General features: G+C 38.7%; 1 protein-coding gene across 1 annotated transcript; it reads left to right on the top strand.

Moving 5' to 3' along the window:
• Positions 1-4,001: 4,001 nt before the first annotated feature.
• Positions 4,002-24,664, top strand: LOC146463570 (cilia- and flagella-associated protein 57-like). Its single transcript, XM_085084091.1, has 18 exons — positions 4,002-4,680; positions 5,975-6,234; positions 6,964-7,288; positions 10,537-10,676; positions 12,141-12,306; positions 12,551-12,664; positions 13,205-13,417; positions 13,594-13,767; positions 14,302-14,463; positions 15,000-15,155; positions 15,663-15,947; positions 16,758-16,931; positions 18,256-18,414; positions 19,409-19,552; positions 20,981-21,097; positions 21,891-22,022; positions 22,920-23,063; positions 23,844-24,664. The coding sequence occupies exons 1-18, from the start codon at positions 4,213-4,215 to the stop codon at positions 24,147-24,149; spliced, it is 3,639 nt and encodes a 1,212-aa protein (XP_084940217.1). The 5' UTR covers positions 4,002-4,212; the 3' UTR covers positions 24,150-24,664.
• The last annotated feature ends 310 nt before the right edge of the window (positions 24,665-24,974 follow it).

A 24,974-nucleotide genomic window follows, 5' to 3' on the forward strand; every position in this document is an offset into this window, starting at 1 on the left:
GTTTTTAAATGGACAAGAAATTCAATTGGATTGATTTAGTTATTACATGACACCTTACAGAGGAAAAAAATAATTGCCCTGGAGTTTTAATGACGGTGCGGATAAATAAAGGGGCCTGATTGGTTGATATAACTATGGTGGTAATATCTTGGACAGGTGGAGTAAATAACAAGGAAAAATTTAAAAGTAGATTCCGTAAACATGTCTTTCAAACTTGCTGCATTAAGATCGCTCTTGAAGCGTGTATTGAATCATAACCAATACAAACACAGTTTTAATACAGCAAGACACGTGTTTCATTAAAAAAGTGAATTTATACAGTCATGGTGAATCTTGCTCAGTAAATTTGACTTTGCAATATTTGCTTTGACCATAAGGTCAACCGCCTTGGGCAATTGTTGCTTTTCTTGGTGTAAAACCAAAGGCGCTGTTATGGTGTAACGAAATTGATACGTGACGCGGAACTTGGACCAATATGTAGCGTCGTGTTCTTTTCCTGAGAAATTTATTTATATATACAAAACGAACTTTGGATACCTTGTTACCACGTCCTGGTCATATTGAACACTCAATATTCCGTGTCCTCAAATTCTACGAACCAGTAATTGATGTTCGAAATTATCAAAAATTATTTTCCCAAAAGCTTTAAGCGTTCCTAAGCTTTAAATTCGTGTCTTTTTTACAGGAAACTTTGTCGTGGTCACGAAATGCAAACAATGGCTATAAAAATAGCATGATTTGGAGTTGAAAGGCCATTTTACTTTCATACCAGTGAAGGTGACGTGAACTTGAAGGAATACTCAGATAATTCTAAGGCATGACTCGATTTACTTAATTTACCGTATCAAGAAATGGTCCATTGTAGTGAGTCAAATTCGTCTTCACAAGTCCAAACAAAAGCCTTTTGTTGTTTATTGCGCTTAGGGAATTGTTCCGAGACTCGGCGAAGATGAATTTTAAATCGTCACAAAATTGTCGGCGTGTCAAATTAGCGGCACTAGGGGAGAGGGGTTTGGAAAGTTGCGGAAGGTTTACTATTATCGACCCTAAGCAAGAAATCTGGAAATGCAAAGTTTTTTTTATACGATTTTGGATCAGTTGATAAAAGCGCGCAGCACAACGCCGCAAAATAGTGAAGCTTTTATCGATGGTTTCACTTCGTCAAGAGTTGTGAATTTCAAAACTAACTTGCCTTACTCGTAAAAAAAAGAAAGGAAAGAAAAGGCCTCGTCTTCGAAAAATCGCCCGATTAGACCGTTTGATTGAAAATGATCAATGTGGTCGTTGTCATTTAGTCTTAAAACAAAAGCATCGGTTGCTAGCGCGGCTCTTAAAGAAGAGGTGTTAGTTTTAAAACCATCACGCTTTAACTCGCGACGCGACGCTCTCGCCAAATATGCAAATTTAGAACTCGTGCAGTCATCGGCTATTTTTGAATTTCCCTCGTGAATTTCGCTATTGTAATAACAGCGAGTTTGAATTTCCCTCCTGAATTAATAAGCCTTTGTTTGGCGCTAAAGCTATTGTTTCAAAATCTCCTTTTATGGTCGTATTTGCGAAGCTAAACAAAGAGCATTGTCTTTGAATTTGATCAGCTTTTCTTGATACGACTCTGATTGTAATAGCCATGAAACCGAGTTACAGGATTTCCAAACAATGTGCTCAGTTCATTATAGTTTCCTTTTGAAATAATGATGTTCTCTAATCGTGTGCGAGTCAATTTATATACATAAAAGTGTCTTACAGCTAAGATACCTTCCTTCTATAAAGAACAAAGAACTTATGGAGAAGGAAGAGCACACGAACATAGAAAGAGAGAGAGAGAAAAAAATAAGCAAGATTGTGTTATCGTCATTACCAGCTGTTAGAGCAATCAATTACAATGTTCAGAAGTGAAATTAGCCTGCGAACGCAGACGTATTTCCAGCTGTCGCTTCTTCTTTTCGGCGGAGAGAAGCGACAGCCGGAAATACGTCTGCGTTCGCAGGCTAAAGTGAAATTGAATTATGTAAATTTATGGGATCTACATCTAAATCTACATTTATACATGGCAAAGGTTGCCTATCGCGCCACGGAGTACTGGTGCTGGTGTATACCCTTAACACATTATTAAAAATACAGTGCTATGTTATACAGTGCTGTGTATGGTGTTTATACACGTGCAGAGGGATATATTAGTTTGAAGAGGTGCTCCAGTATTGGTCTCCTGGTTAAGTTAATTTAGTTCATTATTTTTGTTGACGCATGGTCGGTTTTATTATTATGGTTTAGAAGAATATTTGCCAGCGCAACAGAAAAGTTACATATGACAGGCGATTTGAATGATTGGAAAATGATGAATGATGTCATTGACGGGGGACCAGGGATGGCGCAGTGTTAAGTGCACTCGCCTTCCACCAATGTGGCCTGGGTACAATTCCCTGACTCAGCATCGTAATTATGTTTGTAGTGTTGGTTCTCGTCCTTGTTCCGAGAGGTTTTTCTCAGGGTACTCCGTTTTTCCCCTCTCACGGCCTCAAAAACCAACACTTCTTAATTCCAATGCTCTGCGATAAATACATAGGCACTTAAATTTTTGTTAATCGCGTATTGTGCTTAGTGACTACCATACAGTAGTTCCTGTTTCCATATGATGCATCTTTAGGGGGTGGGGGTTGGGTACTTCCCATAATGGACCGATGCAGGGTACCTTTTTCAAATACAATAAAATCTGCCAAACCGTAGCGACAAACCGATGAGTGGTGCCGGATCTCTTATAGACCTGGATCAGCAAATTAATTATTTCAAATTCAAAACACTGACGGCAGACTATTAACGGCGGAGGTGGCGAGCGCGAACTTGATAGAAGTAAGATTTTTTAATTTATTTTTTTACTTAAAAAAATATAAATATTTTTCAATTATTCTAGCCTTTGTTGTTTATTTCTATTTATTGAAGGTGGGGGTACACATGAATTTGAATGGAATTTTCAGAGGTTTAAGGAAGGGAGAGAAGAAAGAAAATGATTTTTGGAACACTAATAAGCAGACAGTTGATACCCACGCAAGAGCACCCCAGGTTGCTAGTGGACTAACTTGGTATCCGTCTATTAATTATTAACTACAAATTCTAATTTTAAAACTTCACTAAATCTTCAATATTTCTTTTTTCTCTTAATTTTACTACTCTTTTGAGAAAAACTATCTCCTCCCAAATATACCTAAGAATCACCCAAAAATTTACAAAACACCCCAAAACATTGACTTGTGTAATGAGCATAGGCTTTTGTGTTGCTTGAAACGCGAACGAGATATTTCGGTTAAACCGATTTTAAGCGGCGTGTAAACGGCTTTCATGTAGACCCCCGCCTTAAGGGGGGACTTAACGTAAACGCCATTTTACCGCACTTTACATGGCTTTAATGGAAATATGTCGTTCACGTTTCAAGCGATCCAAAAACTCTATGCTCATCCCGTAAATCTATGTTGTGGGGTGTTTGGTGAATTTGGGGGTGATGTTTGGGTATATTTGGGAGGAGATAGTTTTTCTAGAAGGATTGGTTAAATTAAGAGAAATAAGAAATATTGAAGAATTAGTGAAGTTTTAAAATAAGAATTTGTGGTTAATAATTAATAGACGGATACCAAGTTAGTCCACTAGCAACCTGGGGTGCTCTTGCGTGGGTATCAACTGTCTGTTAGTGTTCCAAAAATCATTTTCTTTCTTCTATCCCCTCTTAAAACCACTTCAAATTTCATTCAAATTTAGGTTAAGTCCCCCTTAATCGGGATCAGTCTGCCGTCACGTCAGTATTTTGACGCACAGTCAGGGAAAAACAAAACGAATACGTCTTTGTTTTGACCCATTTCTCTAAAATCCTAAAATTTATCGGGTTTTCCTGTGTTTGATGTTTGTTTGATTAGCCTGGATCGCCTGGGTGACCTGTGGTTACGATACGTGAGAAAGCGTTATTGTTGATCAGCGGTAAGACAAAGTAAGGCTTGGTATCCGCCCCTTCAAAGTGTCCTTGGCAACGAAACAAACTCCAAAGGCAACCATGTTTTCTGCACAAGTAAACTACGACCTGTCTAGTGCAGTATTTTGTTGTGTTACCGATATTTGAAGCTACTGTTCCACTTGCAAGGTCTCAAAAAAGGAATCGAAGTGTTCATCAACGTGTTTAAAAGCCCGATTGGGATTTACAAGGCTTAAATTTCAAGTTTTTCGATCAACATGTCGATTGCTGTCGCGACCCCCAGACACTGCTTTGGCTTGAAGGCCGATGTGGCCGACAATATTTGCTATCTGGACGAACAGACGATCATTTATCCATCCGGATCGAACTGTATCTTATTCAACATCGACCAGAAATCGCAACGATTTATTCCTGGGACTGATAAGAGCGCGGGAATGACCTCCTTGGCGGTAAGCCCGAATCGGCGATACGTCGCCATTGCGGAGAAAGGAGAGAAAGCTACGATAACTATTTACGATCTTAACACGCTGCGAAAGAAGAAAGTTCTTAGCTCTCCAGAAGTGCAGTCCACCGAGTTTGTTAGCTTGGCTTTCTCGCCGGATTCAAAATATCTTGTTTCGCAAGGCGGAAGACCTGACTGGACGCTATTATACTGGACTTGGGAGAAGGCTAAAGTTATGGCTGTGACGAAATCTACAAATCAGATGAACTCCCCAGTTTATCAGGTAAGTGAAAGGTCTTCACACGGCAATTTTAAGTAACTTGTTGGTAAATACAAATTTAATAGCGTGTGTGAACATTCCAAAAACAGACTTGTAAACACTTTAATTTGGTGTAAAATAATTGTTTTTCATGTTCACACACTAAACTTGTATTTTCTAACACGAGCTTGCAAATTTCAGTTTGCCATGTGAGCATGCCTTTAGTTTTTACTAAATATACTTGGCTTTTTGAAAGTATAAAGAGTCTTTTTTCTGGTATACATTTGGATGTATCTTATAGTATTTAGTTATAGCAAGAGAAAACAAAATCATTTAATTTTGTTTTCTCTTCTTGCTTGTACTGACTCTTGTTAGCACACATACAGTGTATCACTCATGGAAGATCAATCATTACAAGATGCAGCACATTAGGCTGAAGTGTTGCTGAGTCCTGCTTTTGCATCGTAATGTACTTTAAGCCTGGTTTTCACTTCCAACATGAGAAATGCCATCAGAATAAGTAGAAACATAAGATATCATGTCAAGTACAAATGGGCGAACGAGGCAGTATTGCCTAACAGGAGCCATTGCAGAACCCATTGCTATTCAGCTAGCTCACTGGAGCCTTTGATTGCTAGCTAAATAAATGTTCCAAGCCAACATGTTTATTTCAAAACATTCATGTTTTAATACTTTTTCACACAAATTATGTTGGTGGACAAAGAGCTTCAGTGTGTGACGAATTGGCCCAAAAATCTAAATTTCTCCAAATTAGTTTTACTTTGGTGTATAGACTGGTTGTCACCTTGGCTAAGAAACACAGCTTGGTGTTTTAATATGGTTTGACCTGACAGCTGAAATTCAAAGAATTACATTATATTACAGTAGTATACAAATTTAAATAAAACAGAACCATTTTAATTTCCATACAATGACCAGTCTGTGTGCCAAATTAAAGCCAACTGAAGGGGTGCTTGGAATAAAACTGCATGTGACTTCTGTTAAACTGCTACATGTAGTCTCTCATTCCAATTTACCTTGTGTATGCTTGTGAATAAAAGGGAGAATTTGATATCAGATTAGGGGTCACTAAGGTAAAGGGCCTTACTCCTTGCACCCTTCAAATTATTAAAATCAGTTTCAGTTCAGTTTCAGTTTATCGTTTTGCCATAAGTTGTACAAATACAAAAAAACTAATCATTTAAACACTAATGGCGAGGAAGCCCAATTCCACCAAAGCCCTTCATTTGAAAATTGGGTTGGTGAAAACAAGTGCCAGCAATATTCTAAATATCTTCTGTTAAATTTGTTTTCACAGGTGACCTTCAACCCCCAGGACAACACTCAGCTATGTGTGGTTGGAAATGGAATTTTCAAGTTATTCCGCTACAGTGAAGGCAATCTAAAGCAGTTTGCTTTCCAGAAAATGGAACCACAGAACTTTCTCTGCCAGGCCTGGGTCTCTGATGAAAGAATCATTGCTGGAACAGATACTGGGAGACTTCTGTTGTTTGAATCAGGAGAGCTTAAAAATGAATTTTATGTTGGCGGTGCAGCCGCAAATGTTTCTCCCACAAGGTTGGCAAAGAGTCAAACAATTTTTGCAGATATAAGCAACACTCTTTACATGTAATGGACAAGGAAAAAATGGAAGGATTAGCTTACACATCTGAGTTTTCAGTGTTGCACTTTTTTTTTAGATCCAGATTGAGAATAAGCCATTTCAGAAATTCTGTCAACATGTCTGATTTTGTATACCTGGTTTCCCTCCTTGGGGAAACCCCCAGGGAAGGGGAGGGCTGGGCCATCATATAAAAAAAGCTGTGGGTAATCATTGGAAATTATTTTTTGACAAACACCATCACTGAAAGGTTACCAGAATCTCATTTTGTTGGCAAATTGGTTCAAATTCATTTTCACCCCAAAGACGTATTAAATTAGCAGACTGGCAAAGAGTTCAAGGTATACAGTTTATTTTCAGCTCAATGCCAGCATTTTCAGCAAAATACCAGCATAAGCCCTTCGTCAGAGCTAGAGAATTTGGATTCGCTCTGTTGAAGGAACAACACTCAAAATGCCAGCACTCAAATCTGACTTTACGGTGGCTAATTTGCCTTTAGTTGTCAACTCTGTTGATAAACCAAACATTTGTTTCTTAATTCTACTCCATACCGATGCAGCAGCGTAATTTCTTTTATTAGAAACTTAAACCCCCCTTATCCATTTTTTAGTAAGACTGTAGTACATGTAAGTGAAGATTTTGGAAAAGTTAAAACAATTGACAATTATGTTGTCATGTCTTGATAGGCAAAGCATGGCTAGTGTACCTGAAAGTGGGATCAGTCAAGATTCTCCATCCCAAGTGACGTGCATCATTGCGTTTTCTAAAGGCTTCATCTGTTCGGGTGGTGCTGGCACTGTGCACCTCTTTGAGAAGACAGAGGAAAAGGACTTCTACAAGAAGGCCAGAGAAATTAAGATCCCTGTTGACTCACAGAGCCCTGATCCACAGATCTCAGAAAGCCAAGAGATAGTGAATCTTACTGTGAGTCCGTCGGAGGAGACACTTGTTTGCAGCACCAAGTCAAGCCAACTGTATTGTATCACCATGTCAACAGCCGATCTTGGGAAGGTAAGAGGAAATTTAAAGGGGAGACAGTATATCACAGCTTGTACCAGTCTTGAAAAGTTTAGTCTTATTTTCAAGCCCACTTTTCAGAATCATTCTTCATAATCAAATTCAGTCTTCCTCAGTGCATTCAATTGTTTGTTTGTTCTAATGCTATACATTTGGTCCATCCTTCTTGTATACAACTGTAGGGGTTAAAAACCTTCACACCCCTATCGCAAACAATACATTCTATATTTACAATGCACTTCATGTGTGTACTTGATGGACTAATAAGGTGACGGGATAGATGGAAAATAGTTGGACTCAAACTTGAAATAAACATAGACACACATGGAGCAAATCTGACTGTGTTATGACTGAGAACCAAATATTTGGTCATTTCAAGCTCAACCTAATCAACATACAGTACGTATACGACGGAATCATCCACTGTTGGCACGGGCATTTTAAAAATGGCACAGATAAACACATCACAAGACAAGTGTTTTTCTTCTTGCAAGGAACTTTAGTTCAGTAATATTCCAAAATTTCTGCTAAAGTGATTCTCGCGAGACTACATGTACTCTCATCTCTTGATACATGTACAAAATTCTCATATTGAGACATGCGACTCTCGTCTTGCGAGAAACGAGACGAGACAGGTAACTTACTTTTGAGCGGTACTGTGCTGTGGAAAATTGAGGATTCAAAGACAATATAATAATTATATTGTCTTTGAATCCTCAATTTTTCCTCATTCTAAGGCTTAAGGCCATTCATGATGTCATAAACAATTATTGTTTATGACATCATGAATGGCCTTAAGCCTTTGAATGTTTTTACTGGGCTCTCAAAGGTCATACAACCCACACTAGGGAAGGGTGTATAAAGTACATCAATATATGGCTAAACATGCGTAAAATTAATATTATGAAACTGTGCCTGTTGCCAACTAACAGAATTTGATGCACTCAACTTTACTAAAATAATATTAATAAGCCTGATTGTGATATAAACTCTGAAACTAAACTAAAAAACTGAATGAATTACAAGTATATTTTAAAGTAAACTTTATGAAAAAAATAGATGACTGATAAAATTATACCCAGATAATTTTCTTTGAAAAGTTTGATTGAATCACTGGTAATTATATTTTGATCAGTTAAATTTGATTATGATTTTGAGTTACTGGTGAGGTTAAAATGTTAAACTCTTATTAATTTTAAAACAAATTTACTGGTACTACAATTCCATTAAAATTAAACGTTTAAACTAAAAATTGCTACCTGGATTAAATTCATAAAACTATAAATCTTTTTACTATAAAACTAATATACTATCAACAATAGTTTGTTAAGACACAGACAAGCAAAAATGAATGATAAAAACCCACTTTTATGTTATTTTTAGTGCCAACGCTGGTTTAAATACTTGTTACAAATTATTTACATTTTGTCCCCAAGTGACCTTGACAATGGCATCATGATAACACCGAAATGTCGGTTTTTGTCATTCCTTTTTAAGTACACTAAAAACTATAATTTCAATAATAAACTTATGGTAATGCATCATTACGAAATCGCGCCCATTGAAACACGTCGCCCGATAAAAGTGGGGTACCATGATGCTTTGCGAGCATTACAAAGCGTGCCGCTGGTAGCGGTATTTTTTGTCTCACAGCATGGATCCTCAAGAGTGTTCGTTTATTTGTTTGCACAAGAAGAAGGAGTTTACGTAAGGAAACGGTAGCAGCGCCCTTTGAAAGGAACGTATAAAGTTCTAACATCAACTGTGGTTGATTTGGTACCCTTTAAATCAAAATTTTTGCTTGGAATAACACGCTTCGTTGATTAAAAATTACATTTGCTTGATTCCGCCGTGCCGCTCGATTATGCAAATTACTTTCAATTCACTGGAGACAGTGATTATCTGTTTTCCCACCCTTTTTATCGCAATGATAACATACATAATGCCTATTCTTATTGGGAACTGTCGTTCGTCATCGAATAACCTAAAAATCATCGCTTCCTTGATAGCGCAGGGCAATTTTTTATTCATTTTAGTTTAGTTACGCAACTTCTGCTGATAAACTTCGCCTTTCGTTCTTTTGTGTTGTGTTATTTTTCTATTGTGTTTCAATGAATAGACGCGTTCCGCAAATTGTCACTTAAACAATACCATACACAAAAGACTGCTGTGGTTGACGTCCAAAAGGAAGCTCATTTGCATTTTACGAGGGACATGTTTCAATGGGCGCGATTTTGTAATGTGTAGGTATTGTATAATTCTAAAATTTGAAACTGATGACAAATAAACCGATGAATAAAAATAAAGTACTTTGTGTCAACAATAATAGTAACGTTATTAACATTGCTTTATTTACTTACAGAAAGGAAAGAGAGGGAAAACGCCAGCGAGAAAAATAACAGTTATTGTTAGTACTTGGTTTGCACCTTGCAAAAATTAAACACCTTAACTTATTTAAACACAATAAAATTTGATTTTTCATAAGTTCCTAAATAATTCTATAACACATTTAAGTAGTCACTTTTAATAAATAAACCAAAATAATGAAAAATAATTTATGACTTAAATAGCAGTAACTTTTTTGATTATTATAAAGTACATGTATTGTCTCAGTTTCTCTTTTGGATATGACTTATAAAAGTGTTGCATTTATTCAAATAACTGGTGTATGCCTTTTTATTCAATCGTTGTCTGTCCCTGAAAGCCTTGGACAAACAATGTTTACAGCTGTAGTTTGTCTGGTTGTGCATTTTGCAGGTTTGTCTGTATAAATTAAGATTAGTGAAAGGTGTATGGGTTATGTATCCAGATGAGTCACAAGCTTTCAAGTTATTGTACTAAGCTGATAAAGGGATAATCTGCCCCCCACCCCCCACTCCCCCCCCATGCCTACCCTTATGCAGATTAACTATAAGATGCTATTTACACTTAAACCACTCATTGCTCAACGTCAAGTTCTTCCCAGGCAGGTAAATGCTTCTCGTGAATAAAACAGTCTGTCGTTATTAAATGGAAAGTAATATTTCTTGCATGATACAGATCTAGTCTAGATTTGCCAAAGAACGTTTATGCTGATTTGTAGCACCAAGCAATTAGACAGCTTTGGCTCAGAAATTTCAGTTGTAAGCAATTATAGTCATTTAATCAAGACCTCCATCACCACAATGATCATACTAGAGGAACTGCAAGTTAGTACGTTGTCTTGATTAACCAGGATTAATGTTTATTTGTTTCTTGAACAGGGTGATATTGCTACATTTGAGCTGCTGTCACAGGCTTTCCATCATGGCGTCATAACTGGCATGGACGTGTGCATAAGAAAACCACTGATTGCGACTTGTGGCTTGGATAGATCAGTGAGAATTTGGAACTATGAAGGATGGTAAGCTGTTGTCAAGCTCTGTGACCAAATGGTTTAACCGCCATTAAATCCCCATAGCGACAAGCATCTAAATTCTCCTTACAATATTGATACTTGATTGAACACACAGATTCTTACAACTTGAACCAAAATAAATTTTTGGTTGCGTTCAATGTAGAAAGAACGCACTCCTAATACAGATTGGAGTCGAGATCATATGGGACAACGTTTATTGAATGAATGGATCTTGGGACGCGTATCTGGCATCAGCTGCAGATATTTCAGGGGCAGATGACATCATCACCAACTTAGCAAAAGAGTGACAGCCTGGGATCGAGATCATCAAACGCACTCCCTAATCTTTGATTATTACTAGTAACACTCCCAGTCACTTCATGCTGGGCAATTATTCCATGATAGACTAACATCTCATCCAGAGTGGAGTAGTAAATAATACCAGCTATGCTGGGTAGCCTGTGATGGTCAATTTATATTGGTAATCCCATGATGGAGTGGCATCTTGTTTAGAGGAGAGTAGTAAATTACTTACAGTCATTTGATGCTGGGTATCCTGTGATGGTCATTCATTCTGGGTATCCTGTGGTGGACTAGCATCCCATCAAGGGAAGTGTAGTAATGTAATATTAAGGTACTTAGGCAAGGGCGGACACATGAAGGTCAACAAAAACATCATTTGGAAATACATGTTCTTGTTACCCGTACTACTTCGTGATTATTCCAGTTCGTTTGACTTGTCCGCTGTGGCCAAAATATCCGGGAAACTGAATTGACAGCAGTGGCTTTCAAGCAAGAAAAGAGAACGAAAAATTCACCATTGTGTTTTCCACAAAACCTTGAATTTGCTCATTTCACATTGTTTTGCTGATGATGGCAAGAAAAAATACAAACACAAATAACGTAAATGCAGGGCCATTGTTGTTCCTCATTAAGCCTATTGTTTTGTGCCATTTTCATTGCCATTGCCATTGCCATTGTTGTTGCTTAAGCTCCCTAGAATATTCCTTGTCTCTTCATGCTGGGTATCCTGGAAGGAGTAAAGGCCCGTTTAAATGGTTTCAGCATTCGACCAACCTTCGTTCAACAAAAGTTGATCGGATGTTGGGAAAATGTTGGACAAGTTCAATACCATTCAACATTTTTGAGAACAAAGGAAATGTTGTATGGATATTGAGTGAAAGTTTAAGCCAATTTAAATTTGATTCAACACACTTTCAACAAGCTTTCAACAATGTTGAAAAACCTGTTCAAATGCCCCTGATATTTGGTTCAACAAAGTGTTGAATGCATGTTGAACCAAAATAATGTTGAAACCATTTAAATGGGCCTTAAGATACTATCCAGAGACCATCTGTGGCACGCATGTTAATTTTGTGACTCTACCCAGATGCCATGGGTTTTTTCCGTACATGCAGCATGAGTCTTTTGTTTTTCACTTACAGCGTATGTTTTATTTGTAATTTGCAGTTCTCTAGAACAGTATAAAGAGTTCCAGGAGGAATGTTACAGTATTGCCCTTCACCCCTCTGGACTGTACATCTTGGTTGGATTTAGTGATAAACTTCGACTTATGAATCTGTTGATCGATGACATCAGGTCTTTCAAAGAGTTTACGATCAGAGGCTGTAGAGAGGTCAGTACGAATAGTATTTTCATAGGAGCGACTTTTGTAGGTCACACTGTATGCATAATATGGATAAATCTTATTCATTTCAGATGTTGACATTCAATGTATATTGCCTTTCTACATTTCCATAGGGTTTACATTAAACACCTTCTAAAATCTTTTGACATCTTACTTGTCTTACACCAAACTCCTTACTTAAAGGGTTGTGAAATAGAGCTACAAAATGACTTTTTTTCTTTCTTTTTTCCAGTGTTCATTCAGTAATGGAGGACATCTTTTTGCTGCTGTGCATGGCAACGTGATCCAACTGTATTCCTCAACAACTTTTGAGAATGTTGGCAACCTCAAAGGACACAATGGAAAGGTAGAGAATGTTTCTCGTTTCAGTTTAGAGTTTACAGTAGTGCACTAACAAGTCTGTGACAGTTATCTATGGTCAACACATAAATGTATACTGTTATGGACCAAAAAATGACGTCATGAATGTCCAAAACTCAAGTGCAACCACGAGCCACAGGCGAGTGTTTTCACTGCCTGAACGTTTTATGGTGCCATTTTTTGGTTTATAAGAGTATAGACCATAGTAAATTGCCGTCGATTTGTTTTTTACAATAACATAAGTAGAAAACGTATGAGCTGAATTGGCTATATTTTCCGTTGAGAAAGTGTGTGTGTCATTTTTACTGTCTGTACTCTTGTAGACAATAGCTACGAGCCAATCAGCACACAGGAATTTTGACAGTTATTGTGAAAAAAAATAGTTAAAGCAGATGAAGATATTCTGAGGAAGAATGCTGTAATACTTTTCTAGTTCCATAAAAGACCTTTTCAGATCAACAAAGCGAAATCTGAGAACCCTGGCCCAATTTTCCAAACTAACTTAAAAACACTGACGTTTTCTTAGGTCCGTCAAGTTATCTGGAGTCAGGATGACAGTAAAATCATCTCTTGTGGTATGGATGGTGCCGTTTATGAGTGGAATGTGACCAGTTATAAGCGGGAGGGTGAAAGTGTGCTTAAGTCGTGCAGTTACACTAGTGTGGCTGTCTCGCCCGACAGCAGAACCACTTTTGCCGTGGGTTCAGACAGAACTCTCAAGGAAATCTGCGATTCTCAGGTAATTAAAACTAATTTGCCTGTTAAGTTTGTTTTTGGTGTGTTACAAATAAGTTTTGGGCTTAGAAACAAATGTTGTTCATTTTATGTGAATGAGAAACTTTTCGAATACGAATTGCCAGTGTAGAACAAATTTCCGATCACCCCGATCATTGTTTGTTTATTTTTTGTCAATAGATTCTGCGGGAAGTCCCAGCTAGTGACATTGTGTTAACGCAGTGCGTAATGTCACGCTCGGGTCGAATGCTCTTTGCGGGCACAAGCTCAGGGACCTTGCGCGCCATGAAGTTTCCGCTGACCGTTCCTGGCGAGTGGCAGGAGCATCAAGTGCATTCTGGGTCCATCACCAAGGTAACTCGCTAACTATCAGCAGAAGTACGTAAAAGGGGAGCAGGGATGGCGCAGTGGTGAGTGCATTCGCCTCCCACTAATGTGGCCCGGGTTCGATTCCCGTACTCGCCGTCATGTGTGGGTTGAGTTTGTTGTTTGTTCTCGTTCTTGCTCCGAGAGGTTTTTCTCCGGGTACTCCGGTTTTCCCCTCTCCTCAAAAACCAACATTCCCAAAAGCCAATTCGATCTGGATTATTGTCAAGGACTTTATCATGAGTCTCCGGCTCGGGAGATTGCGTAAGCACTTTAAATTAATTTATCAATTAATCAAATAATAAATTAAAAGTTCTCTTGTGAAACTTCTGCAAGATTAATTTTATTGGAGCAAGAAAGCTCCAATGGCGCTATTCATTTTATAACTGAAGCCCAATTTGAACACCCAATAACTTAAATTTGGTCCATTTTTCTGCTTCACGAGCGCAGGAAAGACAATAAACATTGCTCCTATTTGAACTCTGAAGGGCTATAAACATTTTCTGTTCCTTTGTTTTCCAGATGCGCATGTCTTATGACGATCAGTACCTTTTCACAGTGTCCGAGGACGCATGTTTGTTCATCTTTAAAGCCGTGGATAAGGAAGGCAGGGGTATGAAGCGAGATAAGGAAGTGGGCTATGCCGAGGAGATTCTTATTACCAAATCGGACCTGGAAGAGAAGGTAAGTGCAGAGTTTAGTTCAACAAGTTGGATTTCTGTTTCGATTGTTCGACAATTGGTAGCTCTGTGAACAGCTACTGCCTTGTGCGGTTCGTTCAGTGTGACTGCCGTTACTGTTTGCCGTTTGCCGTAAGTGTAATTCTAAATCTCAAATATAATGTATATCCAAACGTAAAATTGGATAAAAACACGTACAAAGACTTGCGTGAACTTGTGACTCAGTGCTCTGGGCCCGGTTGTTCGAAAGCCGATTAACGCTAATTCACGATTAAAAGTTAACCGAGGTTTTCAACCCGCTCATTAAAGATGATTTTAAAGGCTCATCTTAATCTAATTGTAAAGAGAAGTCTAAGGCAAAACTGAGTAACAAAAAATCTTTTGGACGAATCCTCACGGTTTAGTTAGCCCAGGATTAGCTTAATCGGGGTTTGTACAACTGGGCTCTGTGCTACATCAGGTAATCCTTAGAGCGCTTCTTGCCGTTGCCAAGCTTGCATTATAATGACTTTTAAGTTTCTCGCTGCTGTTTTATAACAGAATTCTATGATGGCTGAACTGAAAACACGCGTGGAAGAACTCAAAATGGAGAACGAGTACCAGCTTCGCCTAAAGGATATGAACTACAACGAAAAGATTAAAGAGCTGACGGAGAAGTTCATACAGGAGATGGAATCGCTCAAAACTAAGAACCAGGTGAGGAGAAAGTTTGAAAACTCGGGGAAACTAAGTTTTGGTGAATCGTAGCATCTGTGAGGGCTTTTCCTGGGGACCTATTCCCTTAATTTTCGACTAAACGATATAATACGTAATGCTTAATAACAATAATTTACCTTGATCCTAAATTGTGGAGGGGGACAAAAAGGTAACAAAATCAGAGCCTGAAGTGCGTTGCTCAAACTCTCGAAAAGATTCCGGACCCGAAAAATTGTTTCCATGCAAGAAATTCATTACCAAAAATTCAGTTTTTGAAAACTCTGAAAGCAAAAACATTTTAAGTTTTTCTAGATTAAGAAACTCATTGAGTTTATTTGTACAAAAAACAACCGGCAATCTGTAAAAAAAAAAAAAAAAAAAAAAGGGTAAGAAAATTACTTTTCGGGCCCGAAAGCTCTTCGGAAGCTTTGAGGAACGCATGCCTGGTCGGAGAAAAGTCCTTGAATGTGCAAGAATAACTCCTGTGTTTTTGTGATAACTGTACAGGTTCTGAAGACGGACAAGGACAAAGAAGAGGCCAAACACGAAGAAGAAATCGCCGACTTGTTGGAAAAACATGGCAAAGAGCTTCAAGACTTGGAGTCGGCGAACAACCAGAAGCTTATGTCGGAGTACGAGAAGTACCAGGAGCTGCAGGCAAAGAGTCAAAAGATGCAGGAAGATTACGAGCGGCAGTTGACGGAGATGGAAGAATCTAAAGAGCAGGCGCTGGAGGAGTTGACTGAGTATTACGAGAACAAGCTGACGGAGAAGAGCGCGCAACTTGAACAGGTAAGCAATAGACCACGAGCAGCGATAGTAGAGCGAGGGGACACGCAAGCGCGCGCGAAAATCGCCTCTCGCGCGAAGATGCGACGCGCCGCGCGGGGAGGAGAGAAAGGTCGTGTCTCCGGCAAAACAAACGTAACCCTGGAAGAAACAAGAGGTTACTCGTAGTTTAGATTGATAGATCCGGAAGTCATAAGGGTAGTAATAGTAGACCACCATATTTAAAGAAGTTAAGGTAACTGCTTTCCCAAATGATGGGGAAAAAGCAAATTTTCCTTTGAGTAGAAAACTAGCAAAATTTGCTGAGGGAATTGGCACTCCTTAAAATTTAATTTGCGTTAGTATTAGTTGGCTTGAGGAGCGTTTATTGAGTTTTAGTCTGTTGCGTTAATTTCTGTTATTTGTAATCAAATCTTTGCGGAATCCTTAGGTATTGAAAGTTTCAAAATGCTTTGGAAATATCAACGTACTCGTCTTCCTTGATAAAATGCAAGACCTCCACTCTTGCGTCCATTTTCTTAATTTCGAAATTTTCTCTTCTCTTTCGTGTTAATCACCATTTTTGCTTTAATTGAATTTTCTTTGCAAGGCCTGTTTACACACTACAATTTGTCGCCCGGATTCAAAACCGCCAAGTCAATCAAAATTTAAAATAAAAATTGGTCGTCAAATTAAATTCTCGTGCAAATCGCGCTTCGATACTGCAAGGCGCGTTTAATAATAAGCGTGAATTTCCTGTAATAACGTTTTTACATTTGCGGGATGATAGGGTTGTGAATTAATGGCTGATTACGATTCCTATTTTTCCTACAGTCACAAGACGAATCTCGACAACAGTTACGAGAATACGAAGAAACAAAGAAACAGATCGAAGAAGATGCAGACCGCGAAATCTTGGACATTAAAAACAAGTACGAGAGACGTTTGAGGGAAGAGAAGGAAGCCAACTTGAGGCTTAAGGGCGAAACGGGCATTATGCGGAAAAAGGTAAAACTGGGGATATACTTGTTGCATTATGACTTTTTGTCGGTTTTTGAATATTGAAGGACTGTAGTCTTTTAATAAATGTTTTCTATTGAGTGTCACGCATCATTCGCGTTTGCTGTGCACTGATAAAAACTCACGCAATTTTCTCGACCAGCTGACGAGTGTATGTGCTTTGCGTTCTGGGGCCCGTTTCTCGAAAGTCCCGGTAACTTAACGGGCTCGATAAGTGACTTTGGTGCTAAATGTTTCTTAACTGTAGTCAATTTTTGTTAGCTTTGAATACTAAATCTTAAAATCTTATAATTCTATGAAAACATTGGCCAAGTACCATGTCTGCAATCACTGTGTAATCGGTGAAAAAAACGTTTAAAAATACATGTATACTTATCGGGCCCGATAAGTTACCGGGACTTTCGAGAAACGAGCCCCAGGTTGGTTGATTGTGTTGTTGTTAAGTTTTTTTCGTCCAACTTGATTGGCTAAGGTGATTCACAGGAAGAACTTGAAAACCTCTCCAAGCCATCCGCAGCCAAAAAAATTTAATACTAGTTTCTGTGCACTTGTTACGGAACTTGTTAACAAAAGTGAACTATTACAATTTTAACGTTTCCATCGCTACAAATATGTTTTTTGGCTGTTCAAAGTTACACTAAACGTAGGTTATACTGTCTCTGTATACTTTCTCTTAAAATGGAATTTTCATGATTTAGTGAGTTTATTGTTAAAAAGATATCGAAAACCTTAGCTCCATTTTGGACCTTATTTTTCAAATTTCGATCCGTTTCAGATCTGAAGTAAGACAGCTTATTTGAGACCAAAACGGTCGGAGCTTTGTTTGTTTTGCTGGATTTTTCGACGAGTTTGCCTTAAGATGCGTGACCTTCGATAACCTCGTTGTTTACGCCTATTAATTGATTCTTTTCCGGGAATGAAAGACAAAAAGTCTCAAAAACTCCAAAACATTTGTTTTGTAATCAACGGAAACCTAAAAGTATTGCTGAAATTTGTAAATTATCACCCCAGTATACTAAGACTATTGATGAGTGTCTCTGGCCACAAATGATCTGGGTTAGAATGGATTGCAACTTGAAAAAAAGTTAGGCTAACTTTTTTTCAAGTCCTTGCGTTTTTGTTTCCAAAATGCACTAGAGCATATCATGGGTTGATCCTCTCAAGAATTCAGTTGATTTCTTTTTCTTGATGTTCTAGAATTATTTTGTAACTAAGTGAAGGTTGTTGTCGCACCATTCTTGACCATTTTCACCACAAAAGGTCAAAATGCCGTTAGACATCCCCTTTAATACCACTTCATCTCTGTTTTTAGTTCACCAGCCTTCAGAAAGAGATTGACGATTACAAGGCCGAGATTCAACGCCAGCACAACGAGAACAACAAACTCCAAGGAGTGATAAAATCTCTGGAGAAAGACATCTATGGACTGAAGAAAGAGATCCAGGAACGAGACGAAACAATACAAGATAAGGTACGCACAGATGAAGTTCTGTTTATGTCTTTGCCGTGAAGTTTAGATAGTAACGACCTCCTAAAGGAGCTTTCCTCCTTATGGGCAGTTTGGTTTACATACAGAAATTTAGGTCGTGTTGTTCACCAAGTTGAGAAGGAAAGCAAGACGAAATTGTCGGCCTGTAGCAGCTGAATACCCGGCCGGCGCCATCTTTGTTTTTCTTGTGCTTAGCACTAGGATCTTCCGAGCGAAGGTAGTTTACATGGTGCTAGGATCTTCCTAGGGCTAGGATCTTCCTATCTCCCAGCTAGGAAGATCCTATCGCTAGGAAGATCTTAGGAAGCCCTAGCGCTACAGCCAAGTAGAACCTTTTGCATGCCTAAACCGAATACAGAAAACATATGGCACTAGGATGATCCGCCTTCTGGGATCTTTCTGGTGGGTAGGATCTTCCTCCCTCCATGTAAACAGCCCCTTAATCATGACGAGAGTGTAAATGATTTTTACTAGTAAAGTTGTGACCCCACAAAGCCAACGTTAAATTATTGTTTGCTTGTGGATCCGAAAGTAACGATAAATTTGATGTTTGTCCATGAATCCTGGAGAATCATGGAGTAGCAATGAAATGATTCTTTTTGCTTAAAAAAGAAAAATAACAAAACCAGCGAAACCTCTACAGAAACGATAGTCTCTTACAGTATTTTTCGCAGTGATAATAAAGCGAGGGAAACATGTGAACGATAACGAAAATGGCTTCCCGCGCGTCTCCTCTCCCCGCGGAAGGCGATTTTCGCGCGCGTTCGGGTGTTTCGCTCTCTCTCGAGAGACTACAGCACTCGTAGCAAATGACGATAGTAAATCACGATAATATCGTGAATCACGATAGTAACGCAAATCACGATAATAGCTACCCTTTACTGTCCCACTACCATCATGTCTTCTTAACCGCTTCATGGCGGGAAGCGCTTTCGCGTTTTGTTTTCTAACAGTGATTTTTCCTTTCTTTCTCTAGGAAAAACGGATCTATGACTTGAAGAAGAAAAATCAAGAGTTAGAGAAGTTCAAGTTTGTGTTGGATTACAAGATAAAAGAGCTTAAGAAACAAATAGAACCCAGGGAAAATGACATCAAGGCCATGAAGGAACAAATACAAGAGGTGAGGGGGAACTGGAGGTTTGCTGCTTGAAGCACGAGTCAAGTTTGATTTCCAAATCTTCAACAATTATTCCACGGCGCGCGTTGGATACAACATGCTATACACGTCTTGTATCCAACAAGCGTGAGTGGAATAATTGTTTGTTAAAAGCAACCGCGAAAAATCGCGAAATCTTGATGTTCTAGTGATATTATCTTTTCATCTCTGACGAGTGATATTATCTTTTCATTACCATGGCCGCTAAACCAATCAAAGCAATGAGTCAGTTTTTAATAATTCCAGTTATTAAAACTGGATCATGCTTGTTGGATGTAAGACGATTATAGCCAACGAGGCGCGTAGCATACCATCTCATTTTCAACGCGTGCTCTTGGAATAATGAATTATTTGCAAGGTGCCTTTGACATGGCAAAATGAACTGGCGAGCTATCCCACATCTCCTTCCTATCATTTTTCTCTCTTTCGCTCAATCAAAGAGCTTGAATATACAGGGAAGAGACGATAAATCAAGCTCTTGAATACCGAAAAAACTGATGCTACTTTAGGCTTGTTGACGTCGTTGACAGCGCGCGTTCTGTAAGTTCTTTGCACGTGCTTAAAGTTTTGTGAATTGTGTCGTCATAGAAGGAATTTTTACAGTGAAAAGTTTGGCTTTGGCTTACGCTGCGCAACGCGAATTTGGCTGTATCTTCAAGCAGCTTTCTGTAACTCTATGAAAAAGTTACAGCCTTTTTGTTGTTGTTATTGTTTTTGTTCTTGTTTTTAACGTGACTCGACTGAGAAGTCGCCGAACAGTACAATCACTTCTAAAAACGCAAGTGTCTTGTTATCAAGTGAAAATCAAAATGCTTCCTTACAGAAACACTCTAATTTTCTACTCACTAATTGTAATGGAGTAAACTTAAAACCGATTTTATTTCTAGTCTTTGTCGATGATGCCCGTGTATCATATCCGGACAAGCGTGTTTGAAAAATCAAGTAGAGTTCGGCGCACATGCTACAGTAAGGAGCTTTAGCAACGGCGACGGCGACGGCAACGGCAACGAAAACGTCCCCTTAAAATAAACGTCGTCGCGATTATTCCAACTCGCTTAAAATGTCAAATGCAGGTGAAATTTTCTGGAGTTGAATTCTTGGAGACCGCACCCAAGTTCAGAAAGAGAAAGAAAAATTCGTCGTGTGTTTACGTCCTCCATAAAACGTGCCATCGATCAGGAAATTTCACGTCCTAGTCCTGTAGTGATGGCAAAGAAATATTACAAAAAGTGTAGTGCAGGTGCAGAGTTGTTGTTTTGGTTACAAAACCTATTTTTTTTTTTTCTCGTTACCGTTGTCATCGCCGTTGCTTAAGAAATCGGCTTTAAAAGGTGGAGATTTGTAGAATTTTTATAAACTGTCAACTCAGTCTATCTTTCTCTATTTCCTCAGATGGAGAGTGAGCTGGAGCGATTCCACAAACAGAACACGAGTCTGGAACTGAATATAACTGAGCTTAGACTCAAGCTTAAGGCCACAGACAAAGAGATGCATCTGGAAAGACAAAGGGTAAGTATTTCACCTGATTTTTTTGCTCCAGATTTACTTGTCAAACGGAGCGTTCACAGAACGAAGACAAGTTGGCGAAGACAAGTTGATTTGCGTGAACATGACAAACAATTGGCAAACTTCACGATTGGGAAACTGTTGGCGAGAGTGTTTCAAACTGGTTTACAATAGACCTGAATATGGAGTAGTTCTTTGGCAATTTACAGAAACGTAAAACAGATGGTTTTGGAAACAGTTGTCACCATGTAAGTTAATATAAATGGGAACAAGAGTTTGGCAATACGGGTTTGCAAACTAATTGTTTGCTACCTACGTCTGTGAAATCTCCTTTACTGCTTAAAGATAGAGACCAATCTATCGTTAATTAGAAAAAAAAAACTGAGTGCGTTTTCCTTGACGTGTGGAGTAATATATCAAACACGTGAAAGCGTGTTTCATCAGATATCCAAACACTGAGAAGTAGGTTGACAAAACGAGGCACAGCCGACTTTTTTTAAACGACTTCGAGGTGTTTGGATATCTGATGAAACACGCTTTCTCGTGTTTGATATATTACGTCTAGAGTAGTAGGGAACTTTCCAGTAACCTTAAAAAGGAGCACCCGTCAAATTTCGATAATTTGCAAGACCAAATACCAAACGCCATTGCAAATTTGAAGAACGACGGTTTACACTTTAACCCACCAAACATTTTACCCACAGACTGAAACGTTTGATGGACACATTACCGTTGTGAAAGTCGAAAGAAATAGAATGAAATTTCTTTACTTATTATTAGTGATTTCTGTTCATAGGTTCGTGATGTTGAAGCCGTGGTAAAAAGATTCAAAACTGATCTCCATAACTGCGTTGGTTTCATTCAAGAACCCAAGAAACTTAAAGAGAATGTCAAGTCGTTATATCAAAAATACGTTCAGGATGAAACGGTAAGGGGCTGAATGTTTTCTTATTTTATATCTTTCCTCTATACGGTTCACTGTATTGGTCCAGTTGATTGTTGTAATTAGAGCGGTTTTTGATTGAGCATCGAAAGTAATTCACGTTTGCTGTGATTTTGCTTTATATCGCTCTGTGATTGGTTAACAGAACTCGCGCCACTTTCCCAACTAATGAGAAGTAATACCTAAACCAATCAATCGCACGCGTTTTCCCGCGCTTGACGCCGGTTGCATGCATGGACATTGTTTTCTGATTGGTTCATTGCGCTGTTTACATCTCCTGACTGGCCAGAATAATTACTTTGGTTTTGGTTTTACGACACTCGATTGAAAACCGCTCTAATTTGGCAGTTTGACCTATTTTGGTGCAATACTTTACCTTCGAAAAATTTCGGCCTTTTTTCGATCCATAAAACTTCGGACAAAAACTTTTGGTTGGTTTTTAGAGGTATTTGAAACTTCCTGTGCCAGTTATTTTGGACGATCGCTGAAGCGCTATAGTACTTAAGACAGAGTAAAGTCTAGAATATGAGCAACTTTGTCCAACGATATTACATACACGCACCAAGAAAGCAAGTCGGAAGCAAGTCGTAGGCGATCACTCACGATTTGCTCCCGTCTGGCCTGTATAGCAGCGGACGGTCAAATCCGGAGGTCCTGGGTTCGATTCCCGCCGAGGTCAAAGACTTGTTCTTTGCCTCGCCCATCTCCCATTTCCTTTCTAGGGCTAACGCTCAGTGGGAAATTTATGGTTCACTTTAGCACTTGAGTTAACATACGCTACAGAGATAATTCTCTGATCCATCATTTGTCTTCCTTAGTGCTAGATTCATTTGTACTCTTGTCTTTTTTTGTCAGTCTGACTTTTATTTCTTATTCCTTCAGCTGGATTCCGCGGGTGTGGATGCGGACATCCAAAGAGAGTATGCGCGCCAGAGAGAACACTTGGAAAGAAGCGTGGCGTCATTAAGAAAGAAACTTGCCAAAGATTCCGAAATCCACAGAGCAGATAACGTCAGAATCATGCAGGTTTGTCATTGAATAATGTATATCTTAGTTAAAACCAAACAGACTAAAGAGAGTGAAAGAGGAGCACTTAGTGATCCTAAAGTTCTTGTGGAAAAATATACTACGTTTTATTTGAGACACCCTCACGGGTTTGCTTAACAAATCGTAATTTCAATTGTCTTTTTATGTTTTCTCGACTGAACAAGATGTCTGATGCAGCGAAACTGTGTAGGCTTACAAAAGAGAGGCCCTTCTGCTGTTGATTTTTCGTTTATTTTAATTTGAAGCCGTTTGAATTTGAGGGAGACATTTTGAAAACGGATGCACGAAAATATAGTTAACAATTATTCCACGAGCGCGCGTTGGATATGAGATGATAGATAGCCAACGAGGCGCGTAGCGCCAAGTTGGCTATAATCAACTCATATCCAACAAGCGCAAGTGGAATAATTGTTTTATTAAAAACAATCAACAAATATTGCTAGATCTTACTGATTTTGCAGTGCAAGAATAACCAGCAGAAAATTTAATGGTCACCATTTCTCGGCCATGGTATAATGGCTCATATACCATAGCCGCTAAGCCAATCAAATCCCTCGAATTGCATTATACAATGATTCAGGTTTTAATAATTCCTCTTATTAGACGAAGGAAGGAAATGGGGGACTTACAATACGTGCGAACATTACAGATAAGGGTTTTTGGTAGATTTTCTTTTCCACAATGACATTAAATTCCTTCTTTCCTTCCTTTCTTCCTTCTTTCCCTCATTTATTTATTGATTGATTTCTTTTAATGTAGGAAAACGTTACTCTTATCAAGGAAATCAACGATCTCAGACGTGAACTCAAGATCGCCCGCACGCAAGTCCACGACCTCGAAACCGCGTTAGGCGTCATGCGCAAACAGCAGTTCTCCGACGTAGAGGAGCCTGGGAAAACTGACAACAAATCCAATTTCTCCGACGAAAACGTGGAAATGGAAAAGCTTATTGATATGCAGAAAGGAGAGATCAGGAAATTACGTGTCCAGATAAAAGAGATGGAAACCGTCATTAATTCTCGACCACCTTCGGGTTCGCGATTGCCGCCCGTCGGTGTTATTTAAGAATTTACTGGAACTTTGAGTTTTAACCTGTACGAGTGTGTTAGACTCTTTTTAGACCAATCACTAACGTCTTATCATTTGGCGGGAACTTCTGTTTTAACGTACGCGACAGTTGGCAGTTGTTGGTATTTTAAGTTTTTGGCGGGAACCTTTTTTTCGTCACCCGCTGCCGATTTTGGCGGGAACTGTTATCGTCACCCGCTGCTGGTTTTGGCGGGAACTGTTTTTCTTGACCCAAGCGCTTTTTTGACAGAAACTTCTTTTTTTTTCTTCTACTAAAAGAGCCTTGTATATTCTTGGACCGTTTAGCGTTTATAACCGAGATTTTTATTCACCTGTAAATAGACTTGAAACCTATGCTTACCCCAAGCCAAGTAAAGGAACTGAGTTAAATAAGTCTTGTGAATTGAAGACGGCAATCCACCAGCTATTCTAACACACTGTTGTGAACCAAATTGTAACATATCCTAGATTATCCAAAGTGGATGTAAATAAATCTGTTATTTTGAATCCAATGTTTCCAGCTTCCCGTCTCATCATATTATTTTTTTGTATTGGTTCTTAAAAACTGAACTCTTCAGCAACATTCTGCCGGTTTCCGGCAAAATACAATAATTGAACAACAAAAAAAAAAAAACAATATGTCAACCATCATCATCAACATCATCATCATCATCATTACCTAAGTCGAATTGCCCACTGCACTGCACACTGAAATCTAAAATCAGAGTTAAAACTCTATAATGATAATATAGAATGCATATAACAAAATCCGACTATTTTCTCTTGGCGGTATCAATAAAATGTCACCCGCAGTGACTGCAT

Source organism: Pavona decussata, unplaced genomic scaffold, assembly GCF_977016875.1.
Source record: "Pavona decussata unplaced genomic scaffold, jaPavDecu1.1 SCAFFOLD_175, whole genome shotgun sequence".
Lineage (NCBI taxonomy): Eukaryota > Metazoa > Cnidaria > Anthozoa > Scleractinia > Agariciidae > Pavona > Pavona decussata.